This window comes from Mastacembelus armatus, chromosome 14 (genome assembly GCF_900324485.2).
Source record: "Mastacembelus armatus chromosome 14, fMasArm1.2, whole genome shotgun sequence".
In the NCBI taxonomy this organism is placed as follows: Eukaryota; Metazoa; Chordata; class Actinopteri; order Synbranchiformes; family Mastacembelidae; genus Mastacembelus; species Mastacembelus armatus.
Window position 1 is genome coordinate 4,170,213 of NC_046646.1, and position 13,491 is coordinate 4,183,703.

At 45.9% G+C, this 13,491-nt stretch overlaps 1 protein-coding gene across 1 annotated transcript in view; it reads right to left on the reverse strand.

The window, feature by feature from the left end:
- The window catches only part of hlcs (holocarboxylase synthetase (biotin-(proprionyl-CoA-carboxylase (ATP-hydrolysing)) ligase)), a 34,649-nt gene that overhangs the window by 19,519 nt on the left and 1,639 nt on the right, over positions 1 to 13,491 (reverse strand). Inside the window, exons 2-4 of the mRNA XM_026327651.2 lie at positions 4,754 to 4,894; positions 3,719 to 3,878; positions 1,883 to 2,877 (exon numbers count right to left, since the gene is read on the reverse strand). Coding sequence (XP_026183436.1) covers positions 1,883 to 2,877; positions 3,719 to 3,878; positions 4,754 to 4,894 — 1,296 coding nt within the window. The remainder of the gene's footprint in view (positions 1 to 1,882; positions 2,878 to 3,718; positions 3,879 to 4,753; positions 4,895 to 13,491) is intronic.

A 13,491-nucleotide genomic window follows, 5' to 3' on the forward strand; every position in this document is an offset into this window, starting at 1 on the left:
GGCCTCCAGCACTACTGTGAAAAAGCTTGGAGTTATTTTTGACCAGCATATGTCCTTTAATTCACACATAAAACAAATCTCTAGAACTGCCTGTCACTTACGCAATATTGCCAAAATTAACTCGTTACTATCTGGATGTCCCAGTAACGCCATAAAAATCCTCCAGTTAATCCAAAATGCTGCAGCCAGAGTACTGACGGGAACTAGCAAGAGATATGATATTTCTCCTATACTAGCCTCTCTTCATTGGCTTAAGGCAGGGTGTTATAGCACTTTTGGTCCATTAGGAGGGAAGCAGCATCTTTTTTGGCAGAGCTAAGAACGCAACACAGTTTTCTCTCTTTTTTAGAAAATGAGAAACAGATGGCCTCTTTGGTTGATATCACTACCCATCTGAATGAACTAAATTTGAGGCTACAGGGCAAGGACAATTCAATTTGTGAACTGATGACAGCTCTACAATCCTTTCAGAGAAAACTGAAGGGAACCAGAGGGAAGTGGCATAACCCATCGGCAGACATCAAACCCGGAATAGTCGTCATGCTGATTAACACCCAGATGCCTCACTCTTTCTGGCAGATTGATAGAGTGGTAAAGGTCTTCCCTGGGGCTGATGATTGCGTATGAATGGCTGAGATACAGATAAAGGACAGAGTCTACAGAAGGCCCGTAGCTCGACTAGTCGTACTGCCAGAGGTCCCTGATGAGGCGGATGACATTCTTGCCAGTGACTGAGACTGTACAATGTCGGCCTTTCAACAGAGCAAATTTGGACCCAAATTTTGGGGCGGCAACGTTAGAAAGGCCGGGCATTGTCCATGCGCTGTCCCTTGCTTGTCAGCATGTGCAGTAAGAGCAAGAGTGATTCTGCAGGAAAGTGCAAAGATGGTGTGTGTTGATGTGTGCGTCAGTGAACAAATGTAAGTTATCCAATCGTTAAGCTGGTAAAAATTGCCAGTTCAACAGTTCGTTATGAATGTGTATCTCGTATTATTCTGTTCTCAAGTGATTTAAGTATCTATCAGTGAACCAAGTATTGCGCATTGACAAGCCTGTTTGAATATGCCTTGCTGTCATGATCATCATGACTCAGTTCTCACGAGCTGTGGAGTAATAATGTAAACAAATGTCAGATTTCATACTCCACTGTATGCTACTGCCATATTAGTAACTAGATCGCTGTTCACTGAAGTTATGTACATGAGGTTCATGCTTACATGCAGTTCATGTAAATCACCCATAAGCAGGTTGAGTATGGAAGCGGTTGCCATTTCTAACCATTAGGTGATAGTATTACCATACAGTACCATCTTTGTTTATATAGTTTGGTTCTTGCTAATATCTAACCTGAGAAGTTTATAAGAAACTACGTATTCCATGTGAATGTCTTTGGAATAATATTTGAAACATGTAACTTAATTCACCTCTTATTTCTTTTTTATTGTAGGCAATACCCACACACGCACTCTTCCAACCAATACCTCGGTGATCACCTGTAACACCATGTGCAATGGTGTTGTGTGCATCTTGATTGCAAAGTACTCCTGTACTAGGAGGAATGGAACTGATCAGACCCTGTGTTTTGAGAGATAGGCTAGATATCTGACCTCACCTAATACAGTTCTTTCAGTCATACTCCAGAACATTATGTGTATAAAAAGTTACAACAGAGCACACCAAAAGCCACTGAGTCAAATTCCTTGTATGTGGAAACATACCTGGGATTAAAGATAATTCTGGAAAATATTATTATCCAAGTGGTAATAGAATTTATAGCTATGGTAGAAATGCTTAGATTTTGAGACTTTTTAGGGAGAGTAAACAACATCCAGCCCTATATAGCACTTAAATTTTCACTTACAATAATAATTTATTTCTTTACCTGACAGAGAACAGCTTCCCCTCCGTCATCTCCATGTGTTATCCGTACAATAACCATATCCCTCAGATGAGGGACATCCCCTTTCAGCTCTCCCCAGAGCTCCACTTCACCTCCTCCCTGAGTATCCCTGATGTAGACTTTCCCACTTGACAAGATACTCAGGTTCACCTCTGTGCTGTCCTCCCTGATGAAACTCAGTCTGCTGACCTGCCCATGTCGCTCCTCTCTGGCTTCCAGACAGATCCCTGCAGGGCACAGGGTGGAGGATAGTCCCAGAACCCGGCCACCCTGGCTCAGGTAGGTGAGGAAACGGGTCTGAAGCGAGGGAGTCAAGGGCTTCTCCTCCGCCAGTACCAGCAGTCTGGTGTTGTCCAGCCATGGATCACTGAGAGCTTGCTGTGGTTGAAGGGGATATATTATGTTGTTTTCCATATTTATACACTCTGATAAAACTTGGCAAACTGCCTTAAACCGCTCCTGGCAACCACCTGTGTACACCAGAATATTTGGTGGTTTGCTGTTATAGTCTGTTCCAACACTTTGACCAAAAAATCCTTCAGCATCGTGGTTAGGTTCATCCAAAGTCTTATCCCCACTATTCAGCCCTACTGAGTTATCATCAGGAAGGTCTGGAATGTTCTCAGCTGAGGCATATTTGACAGAGAGAATGGTGCTGTTCTCCAGCTCCGAACATTCATGGCAGCTGGACAAATGGAGGTGGTGGCCATGGCCCTCCATGTGATGCTGATTTCCCAATGAATGATACTGTGATTTACCAACAAGTCCCAAATCCTGGGTACTGCAGTTCGGCTCTGACCCACGTCGTTCTTCTAACTTCCTCTCTGCCTCTGGGGTGGTAAGAAGACTACCTTTACGGCACTGCAGGTGCTGCAGATGAGCTATCACTGTTTGGCTGCAGTGCCATGGAGACGTCACAGTTTTTGGATTCTGGCTTCTCAACAGCTTGCTGAGAGTAGATTCTTGAAGGACAACAGCTATGGGAACGCACAAAAATATAAAAATGTCAGTACAACCTGGTGACTTATATTTGTCAAATAAAAGACATCACCTGAAATCCTGTCAATCCTTTTGGTAATTATAAATTATGAAATAGTTCAATTATAGAATCTTCTGACCAACTAGAAGCATATCCCCATCTGAATAGAGAATATTCCGGACAGTATTTATCATAGTTATGAATTGTAGTAATAATAATAAAAATACATTTGCATTTTTACACATCCTGCATATACTGTATATAGCATTAGCATTCAAGTCGATAATTCACTCTCTCCTTTAATCTCTAGTTCAGTTTCCACTAACTCTTGAGAACACAGGTACTTTCGGTGCCAAGAGCTCCACCAGCTAGTTGCTAACTTTGTCTGTCATCTGCTGTTTTGATGCTGAGTTGCTCATGGACAGTAGGTCTATCAATACAACTGCTTGATGCTGCTGAACACAAGGTGAATGAAATCAAAGTTTGTAGACTACAAAACCCAAAAAGCAGAATAAAATAGATACCAGGTATGCAGAGCAGAGGAGCTAAAGAGTTGATTAAAGTTCACAGGATGTCGTTATAAGTGATCTCTTATATAGAAGGAAGATTAAAAAAAAATTTAAGTTTAAATTATTAAAGATTTACAGATCATTACATTTTCCTGAGGGTGAATTGACAGTTTTTACTAAATTAACAAAATAGAACATAATACCTTACATTGAATGAAATGTGCATTGACAGAAACAGATTAACACAAGTAAGGTGTTCTTGGGTGGTGATATTAAAGTATAATAGAAGGTAAAAAGGGGAAATATAAAATGTAAGTGAAATCCACATACGGACTATCTTTGAAGGCAGAAGTCCATTGTCTAACAGAAGGCAATCTTCGATAAAGGCCACCCCCAGCTGACCAAAGTTTTCTACACTAGCCTGAGCCACCACCTTGAATGGCTGGCCAGGGCTACAAGCCAGAGGAAGACAGTAATCAGTCCACTTTACCTGCAGACAACAAAATACACTGGTTATCTGATGTTCTATACTGATGCACAGCACTGTGAAATTACAGAGTTCATTATGTTCTGTCTACAAATAGGACTGGACCTTGGGAGGGATTTGTACAGAGCAACAGAAGCAGTAGTAGGGTAAAGAAAAATATATATCGGTGTGAACTTAGTATTGGCTGTGTATAGCTCCATCCGGTCTTGTATTTATCAAGCACTCTCTCATACAAATTTGGGAAAACAAATTTGGACATTAAGACAAAAAAATTATGTACAATTTTGAGAGACCAAAATTACTACAATTTTGTTGTCACTAATAAATTCCAAACTTGGTTTGGATGTGACCCCTAAGCATGTACTTTATAAATAAAACAATTGATGTATAGTGCTACTAGTATAGAGCACTCTGAGTATAACCTCAATAAGTGAACAGTCACCAGTAAATACATTCACCCTAGGCAGGCATATGCTGAATATACTGAACCATTGCAACAACGGAGGCAACGTGCGGCAATTTAAAAAATAACCTTTTAACTCATTTGGCTAATAATTAATGAACTATGTGACTTAAAATAAATCTTCATTCTCCAAAGAAAATGGCATACTTCTTGAACTGAATTCTTGAATTTGTGTCCATGTATGGGTGGTTCATATGCGAACATACAGCTTTGCTATAAATCTCAACAGTAACAGGTAAATGCAGCAGCAGCAGCTGGACATTTTATCCAGATAATGCATACAGTATTGTCTTCATGTCTAAAAGGTAATGGCAGGAGGAAAGTTAAGGAGGAAATATTGGAAAATGGGCAAAAATCTGCCTGATAAAAGCACAATTTTGACAATATTAATTGGAAAGTAATGCATGGTGCCTACTTTCTTCTTTGATGTGTGAGGAGAATTGTAGACCCCTCTGTTTCCTGCAGCTTCTATGACAAATGAAATATTCTCTCTTTGTGGACCACAAACCAAAGAGGACCCCAACAGCACAGTCCATTTGCTGAGATCATCACATGCCTGGGGACAGTACAGACAGCACAAAATGACTCACTCAAACCACTAGTAGTCCATCCCACACTGATGAAGTATTTAAGAACAGAAGACACTAAATGCTTAGATCAAAGGCACAGATGTCATATAGAATTATACAGAGGCACTTGCCACACACTTTCATGCTGCAGCCACTGTGGAACAGGAAGACAATTTGATGGTGCACTTGAAAGTATTCATTTTTAAGTTATGAAAACACCATCATCCCTTTTATAATAAACAGTACATAACACTAGTAAATACAGCATTATTATTCAGCATTTATTGTTCTGACCAACAATTAGTCTTCACATCTTAAATCAAGGTATGGGGCTTTAGGAAGTTTAAGTAAAACAATAGAGGACACCAATAAAAGTTTGTAAATTAGTAGTACAAATAAAAATTTATAAGCACACTTACACACATACATAATACTAATAGAACATTAATGTAATGAGGCCAACTGAAGCCAAATGGAGCACACCGCCTTTGGCAGTGACTGGCTTCAGAAAATATTACATTAATAATCACAATAAGACGAAATCAAGAAAATACAATTTCTGAAGAAATCGTGCTGGGATTACTGGCTGCAAAAAAAAATAATAAAAAAGCTTGAGATAAACTGCACGAGTATACGTATATATTCATCTAATGTGAACTTCTTTTCTGTTTTTCTTACATCCAGATGTTCATATCAAGCCTCATAAGAAACAACTTCATGTCACTTTGGGGTACCAATTCCAAGCCAGTCACCTTCCAGTTTTGGAGAAGTTAGCCAGAAACATAGACGTTACTTTAGGCTGCGACTCTTCTCCCGGGATATTCGGTTTGCTAATCATGAGGTAGATTTGCTTTCTTTAAAATGAGTGCTTCTCTGTAACAATTACATTTCCCTTATTCAGTGTGTTCCAATTTTTTCCCATCAAGTAGAAAAAATGAAGTTAAATTCATAATTACTGATGTCTAATGGTTGTTAAACATCTGCCTCCTGTAGACACTGCAAGTCATGTACCAGTATGCGCCTCAGAATGAGGACGAGCTTGTTCTGGTGACAGGAGACTTTATCTTCATGTCTCCAATGGAGCAGAGCACTGCCAGTGAGGGCTGGGTGTACGGCACCTCACTGGGAACAGGGAAGCTGATGAAGAGTGCAAAGTGCATGCAATGAAAGGAGACTGCATGAGAAAGATCTAAATGAGTATGCAAAGCCTGTGATGTGAATTGTTAGGGCTATTATATATGTGTTTGTTTGTATGTTTGTGTGTGTGTGTTTGTAACAATCTCCTCAAGCTGAATGCGCTGATGCTTGAATGACGTTTCTTAGAGGTGCATCTTGTAGGCTGATCTTTACCCAGCATCTCTGCATACCAATCAAGTGCCACGTTTAGCTGGCTCGACCGATACCTTTTGCACAGTAAGTTTCAGGTTCTTCCTTTTTGATGAAGGTTTGCGTGCAGAACAAAGTGCAAACAAAACAGCATAAATATAACTTTGTTCCGGCAGATGATTGACTGTAGGTTGAGCACTCATTGCAGTGTTATCTATTTAATGGTATTTTTTTATAAACAGTGTAAGGATCGACTCATTCAGGGCCTGAATTTCGCTTTTTAAACAGGAGAATTCCCCCCCAGGTGACATGGGTCAGTTAAACATTCTGGGGGGTAGAATAACTTTTGACAGATCGGGCTAAATTAATCATCTTCATTTATTTATGTCTACAGATTTTAATGTACGGTGTTTTTCAAAGAATTATAACAAAATTTGTCATGCTCTCTTTCAAATTGATAAAACTGTAATAAAACTAAGCTATATATTAAGAATCAGATGATATAATCAGATATATTTTATATATTCCAGTTTCAGTTCAATTTCTTTTTGTTTTTAAAAAGTTTATACAAAATACACCATGCTATTTATTATAATTTATTATGATTTTAATTATATTTTATTTATTATAATTATTTACTACTTTATTAATTATTATTCATTCATATAATTTAAATAATATTAAATTTAATAACTTTAAATTAGAATAACTGCTGTAACAACTGAATTTCCCCTTGAGGATTAATAAAGTACTTCTTCTTCTATCCTTCAAACTGACATTAAGAACTCTGCCAAAAGGCTTCTTCACCCGTGCAGCGTGCCATCATCCAAATGGACAGAGAAAGTGAGTAAATTCTATGATGAAGCTTGATGTTTTATGTCATAATTAAATTATATATTAAGGTCTCTCAATTTCAGTGTATTTCATGGCTTTCAGATCAGTTCAGTTCTTTGCTTTTTCAAAACTTCATACAAAATATAAATGCAAAAAAAAAAACAAAATCACGGGTTCAAACAGCCTGTCTTTATTTTAGAATTGAATTCTCAAGATGAAGTGAGAGATGATGACGATCAGTGAGCAAGAGTCCATTTTATCTTATGTTCAATCATGTTAACTTTCGATAAAATGCGCATTTTAAGATAAGGAGATGATTTAGTCCTACTTGCGCTGCTGCTGTGTTGAGTTGGCAGGTGCACTCTATCCACTCACACACTATAAAGAGCAAAACGGCATTTAATGTTTGAATTTTGGGATTAAAATAATATAATTTTTTTTTAAAGTTTTATAAAAGTTTCGGGTTGGCAGTTGGTATTTTGGGTTGAAGTGATGAAGCATTTGTTGGAATCCACATTTTTCAACAGTATAAACAGGCACTTGATCCATACTATAATCCATAATATATTCGTAAAGCAATGGGCTGAGTCTGACCAAATGCAACATTACATCAACACTGGCTAAAATATAACTTTTCAATAAATAAACCTCAGATTTTTAAATAAATGTTTAAAGATTACATTAAGTGTATATGATATCACTGTTACATAGACAGTAATTATTATATTAAAAACACTTTACAATAAGATTCCATTTGTTAGATAACATGACCTAACAAACAATAGTTATATAGCAATTGCTCTTCTAAAGTTCATTTCAAAATATACTGATACATTTTTAAAATCATAAGTTTTATCTGTTGACATTACTTATGTTAAGCCCCGAGTCTGGGTTTCCTGTTTTGTCTTTTATTTTGGTTAACTTCCTGTCTCTGTTCCATGTCGTTTTCCAGGTGCCTTGATGTTCAGTTGTCATTAGTTAGATTATGTTCACCTGTGTCTTGATTTGTGTATATATGTCCCTGGTCCTCCTTTGTTCCCTGCCGGAACATTGCTTACATACCCCTGTTTAGTTATTTACTGTACCCCTGCGGAAGTGAATAACTTAAGTTATATTCGTTCGAGGAGTTACTGTGTTGCTGATTCTCTGTCTGCCTGGCTGCCAAGCAGCGGATAATAAAGCCTGGTTGTCCAGCATTTGGGTCCTCACCACTCTTTCCTTCACCAGCGCCACGAGGGCGCAACAGAATGTTCCGGCCACATACGGACCCAGCGGACACCGAGGAGAGCTGGAGTATAGGGCTCCTCCGGCTGTTTATCGGTCGCCTGAAGGCGGCCAAGGACTATATGGCGCCAGTCCTGTGGAGCGAACAGCAGGAACGGGTGCTGCGAGGCACCCTCCGCGAAGCGCCTAGCGAGAGGGGGCAGAAGGTATGCGAACTTTTTTCGGCTATTCACACCACGCTGGAGACAGGACGCAATCTGTCGGTCCCCTTCTCCGTAGCCAGGCGACTTTGTCTGAGCCAGCTCCAGCCACTGTTCCCTGACCTCCCAGCCGGTACGCCAGATCCCCGGTCCCCGGCGTCCCAGCCGCCAGATCCCCGGTCCCCGGCGTCCCAGCCGCCACAACCCCTCCGGATTACCTCCGTGCTCCTCCACACCACATCGCCGATCATGTTGCCCGCATCACAGGCCCCGCAGTCACTGACGCCGGCGGAGGCGCGTGCCATCTGGCAGGAGCTAAAGGCGAAGCCCCTGGCACCCTGGAATTCGGCTTCCCTCGCTGCTGACCAGCCCGAGTTCCCCCTCGCTGCTGCCCAACTACCCGGACCGGCACCCCCGATGCTTCTACACCGGAGTCGCCGCCGTCCTAAAAGGCAGAAGCCAGAGCCTCAGTGCGCCGACAACGACGTTCCCGCTGAGGTCCAACACCAGCAGCTGGAAGACCCGCCGGAGTTTCCCGAGCAGCCGTTTCCCGAGCAGCCGTGCCCCGTGCAGCCGTGCCCCGAGCTGCCGTTTCCCGAGCTGCCGTGCCCCGAGCTGCCGTTTCCCGAGCTGCCGTGCCCCGAGCTGCCGACTCCCGCGCACCAACCGCAGGCAGAGCCGTCAGACCAGCAGTCTCGACGACGGAGTCGCCGTCGCCGCAAGAGAGCGACGGTGGAAATTCAACACGTCGACGATGACATCCCCGCTGAGGCATCTTCCCAGCCTGGTCCCGTGAGCTCCGGTGCGCCGACGTCACCGTGCCCGCTGGAGCTCGGACCCGGTTACCTGACCTCCAGCGTGCCGACACGGCCGATAACGCTGGAACCCAGTCCTGCCTGCCCGACCTCCAGTGTGCCGACGCGGCCGAAAACACTGGAGCCCTGCCCAGCCAAGTCTCCCGAGCCTCAGCGAGCCGACGACGACGTCCCCGCTAAGGTCCTTGTCCAGCCTGTCCCGGTCCGGCCGGTTCCCGTCCCTCGGCGTGGTAAAGTCGCCCACGCCGAGGCTCAAGTGTCAGATCCAGCCCTGCCAGCTCCAGTCCTGCCAGTTCCAGCACCGCGGCGTCACGATGTTGGCGCCCGCGTTGAGCCGCAGCAGCCGCAGCCCACGTCCCCTGAGCCGCAGCAGCCGCAGCCCACGTCCCCTGAGCCGCAGCAGCCGCAGCAGCCGCCCACGTCCCCTGAGCCGCAGCAGCCGCTGCCCACGTCCCCTGAGCCGCAGCAGCCGCAGCCCACGTCCCCTGAGCCGCAGCAGCCGCTGCCCACGTCCCCTGAGCCGCAGCAGCCGCTGCCCACGTCCCCTGAGCCGCAGCAGCCGCAGCAGCCGCCCACGTCCCCTGAGCCGCAGCAGCCCGCTGCCCACGTCCCCTGAGCCGCAGCAGCCGCAGCCCACGTCCCCTGAGCCGCAGCAGCCGCAGCCCACGTCCCCTGAGCCGCAGCAGCCGCAGCAGCCGCAGCCCACGTCCCCTGAGCCGCAGCAGCCGCAGCAGCCGCAGCCCACGTCCCCTGAGCCGCAGCAGCCGCAGCAGCCGCTGCCCCACGTCCCCTGAGCCGCAGCAGCCGCTGCCCACGTCCCCTGAGCCGCAGCAGCCGCTGCCTGTTCCAGTCCCTCGGCGCCGCAACCAAGCCGCACACGTCGATGCCCAGCCCGCTCCTTTCCGGCCCGTCGTCCGGCCTGTTCCCGTCCCGCGGCGTGGTGTGGAAGGCGCCCGCGCCGAGGCCCTGTCGTCTTCTCCAGCCCAGTCTTCTCCAGCCCAGTCTTCTCGCCTGCCAGGACCTTCCCGGCCGCCTCAAGAGCCAGAGCCAGAGCCAGAGCGTCCCGAGTGTCCAGAGCTGCCGCAGCAGCTTCCTGAGTATCCTGAGTGTCCAGAGCTGCCGCAGCAGCTTCCTGAGTATCCTGAGTATCCTGATGTCCCTGAGCCGCCGCCGCCGCTGCCTGATGTCCCGGAGCCGCCGCCGCAGTTACCTGATGTCCCTGAGCCGCCGCCGCTGATGTCCCTGAGCCGCGCCGCTCCGGTCTAGCGCAGCGCCGCCGGCCGAAGTCCCTGACCGAGCGGCCGCCGGCCGAAGTCCCTGAGCGCAGCGGCCGCAGCAGTGTCCCAGTGTCCCGGTGTCCCGAAGCTGCTGCCGCAGCAGCTTCCCGAGGATTCCCAGCAGATTCCGGGTGTCCCGAGCTGCCGCAGCAGCTTCCAGAGTATCCCGGGTGTCCCGAGCTGCCGCAGCAGCTCCCCGAGTATCCCGCGCCGCAGCTACCTGATGTCCCTGAGCTGCCGCCGTCGCCGCCGCCGCTGCCACAGCAGTCCGAGGTTCCTGAGCCGCAGCGGCAGCCACCTGAGGTGGAGCGGCAGCCATCCAAGTTCCCTGAGCCGCAGCGGCCGCCAGCAGAGTACCCCGAGCAGCCACCGCCGACGCGGCAGCCAGCCGAGTTCCCAGAGCCGCGGCGGCAGCCATCCAAGTTCCCGGAGCCGCAGCGGTCGCCAGTGGAGTTCCCCGACCAGCCACCGCCGATGCGGCAGCTACCAGAGTTCCCGGTACGGCTTCGGACCCTCGCCTGTCCCGGAGGCCGCCCTCCCGAGTGGCTTCGGACCCACGCCTGCCTGCGAGGCCGTCCTCCCGAACGGCCCCGGACCCACGCCTGCCTGCGAGGCCGCCCTCCCCGAACGGCCCCGGACCCACGCCTGCCTGCGAGGCCGTCCTCCCGAACGGCCCCGGACCCACGCCTGCCTGCGAGGCCGTCCTCCCGAACGGCCCCGGACCCACGCCTGCCTGCGAGGCCGTCCTCCCGAACGGCCTCGGACCCACGCCCGCTTGCGGGGCCGCCCTCTAGAACGGACCCGAACCTTCGCCTGTCAGAGAGGCCATCCGCTGGAACGGCCTCAGACTTTTGTGTGCCCCAGAGGTCAATCCCCAGAGCGACCCAGGACTCTGCCCTGTGTGGGGCTTATAATGGAACTTTGCTCCCTGAACCTTGTGATGGGACCGTGTAGGCCGTCTGGAAGCCGGCCTTTTTAGGGGGGGGGGTACTGTTAAGCCCCGAGTCTGGGTTTCCTGTCTTGTCCTTTATTTTGGTTAACTTCCTGTTTCTGTTCCGTGTTGTTTTCCAGGTGCCTTGATGTTCAGTCGTCATTAGTTAGATTATGTTCACCTGTGTCTTGATTTGTGTATATATGTCCCTGGTCCTCCTTTGTTCCCCGCCGGAACATTGCTTACATACCCCTGTTTAGTTATTTACTGTACCCCTGCGGAAGTGAATAGCTTAAGTTAGATTCGTTCGAGGAGTTACTGTGTTGCTGATTCTCTGTCTGCCTGGCTGCTAAGCAGCGGATAATAAAGCCACACCTCTTTCCTTCACCAGCGCCACGAGGGCGCAACAACTTAATGCACAATGAATATTAAAGTGTTTGTAGTAACATTCCACACATTTAGTGTTTTAAAAAATATTTTGTTCACTCACTGTAAGTTGATGTTAGATTATACATGAAGTCATGTAAATGAATGGTAACTTATTGTAAAGTGTTACTAAACTATACACGAGATAAAACGTGTTTTATTTGACAAACTGCGTTTGTTTAAGTTTAAAGGACTTTTTAAACCTGCTAGAATTGCGTTTCTGGCAGACTGATATTAAGGACATAATGTTAACCATACATTTGCACATTCTCTAACACACATATTTTGGATACAAGGGTCATTTAAAAGCCTCTGGTGTGTAAAAATAGTAAATACTGTCATGTCCTCCTGTTGTTTACAAATCTACAGGCGCATTAAATAGTTAAAGAATTTTCATCCTAATACTTGCGTTAGCCAGTAGCATTAGCTGCACTTACGCCAGCGATTAACTACGTAGACAGCGATGCCTTGTTCAATCCGACATTCAAATTAAAATATGGTATAATATTTACAGAAGCTCTAAATATAAAAATAAATTGAAACATACCTGCTTGAACTCTTTCATTAGGGAGTCGGCCTTTGAGCTGTTTTATTAAGTTGGATGTGTTTCCTCCTTTTGAGAGAAAACCTCTGACATTGTTTGCAAATTGGTTTCTGTTGATCTATGACGTTCCCCTGGCCACCAGCCGCAAATCCAAAATATTTCTATACGTGGCTCGTTCCTCCTTTCCTGTCAACAAGTGGATTCAGAGCCACCGCATCAGAGCAGCACCACGAGTCGCCATGTCTCAGTGCTTTAATGAAGGGGATGCAACTGCGCATCTTTCGAATAGCGCATCAAGAACCGGGTTGACCGGGTACTCTGTACCACCGGTACTTAAGAAAACATGGTACTGTAACGTTTTCATTTTTTTTTTAGTACTGACTTGGTACCAAAGTACCGGGTCGTTTGACAATACTAACGTATGCAGAATACAGACTGAAACCGTGGAGCAGAAACTAATACAGGACATCTGGACTGTTTTGGTTTCCATCCATCCATCACCTGTACCTCGGTGCAGGTGTCTCGGTGACATCGGGAAAGAATGGAGCTGTCCAGCAGCTCTTGTAAAACAAACTTGGCCACAAGGTGCCTTATGTGCACTACCATCAGTTGCATCTTGCTGTTGTCCACACAACAGAGCAAGCCATCAGTGACTTCTTCAATACATGCAACACTCCCCCAAGCGAAAAACATATACTGTTTCACACTTATATTTTTAGCATATAAAATGTACTAAACATGCACAGTATATTGAAATGATATCAATACTTGATTAGTAACTTAGCATATTTCTTAAAAGTTCACTTTACTTTAAACATATTTGTAAGTATATTTAGTTTTTCACACAGTACCATGTAGTTTTGGATTTTGTTTTCCCATAATAATAAAAACCTTCATTTAAAAACTGCATGATCATGATGTGTTTACTTGTGTTATCTTTGACTAATATTTAAATTTGTTTGATGATCTGAAACAAAGTGTGACAAACATGCAAAAAAATAAGAAAT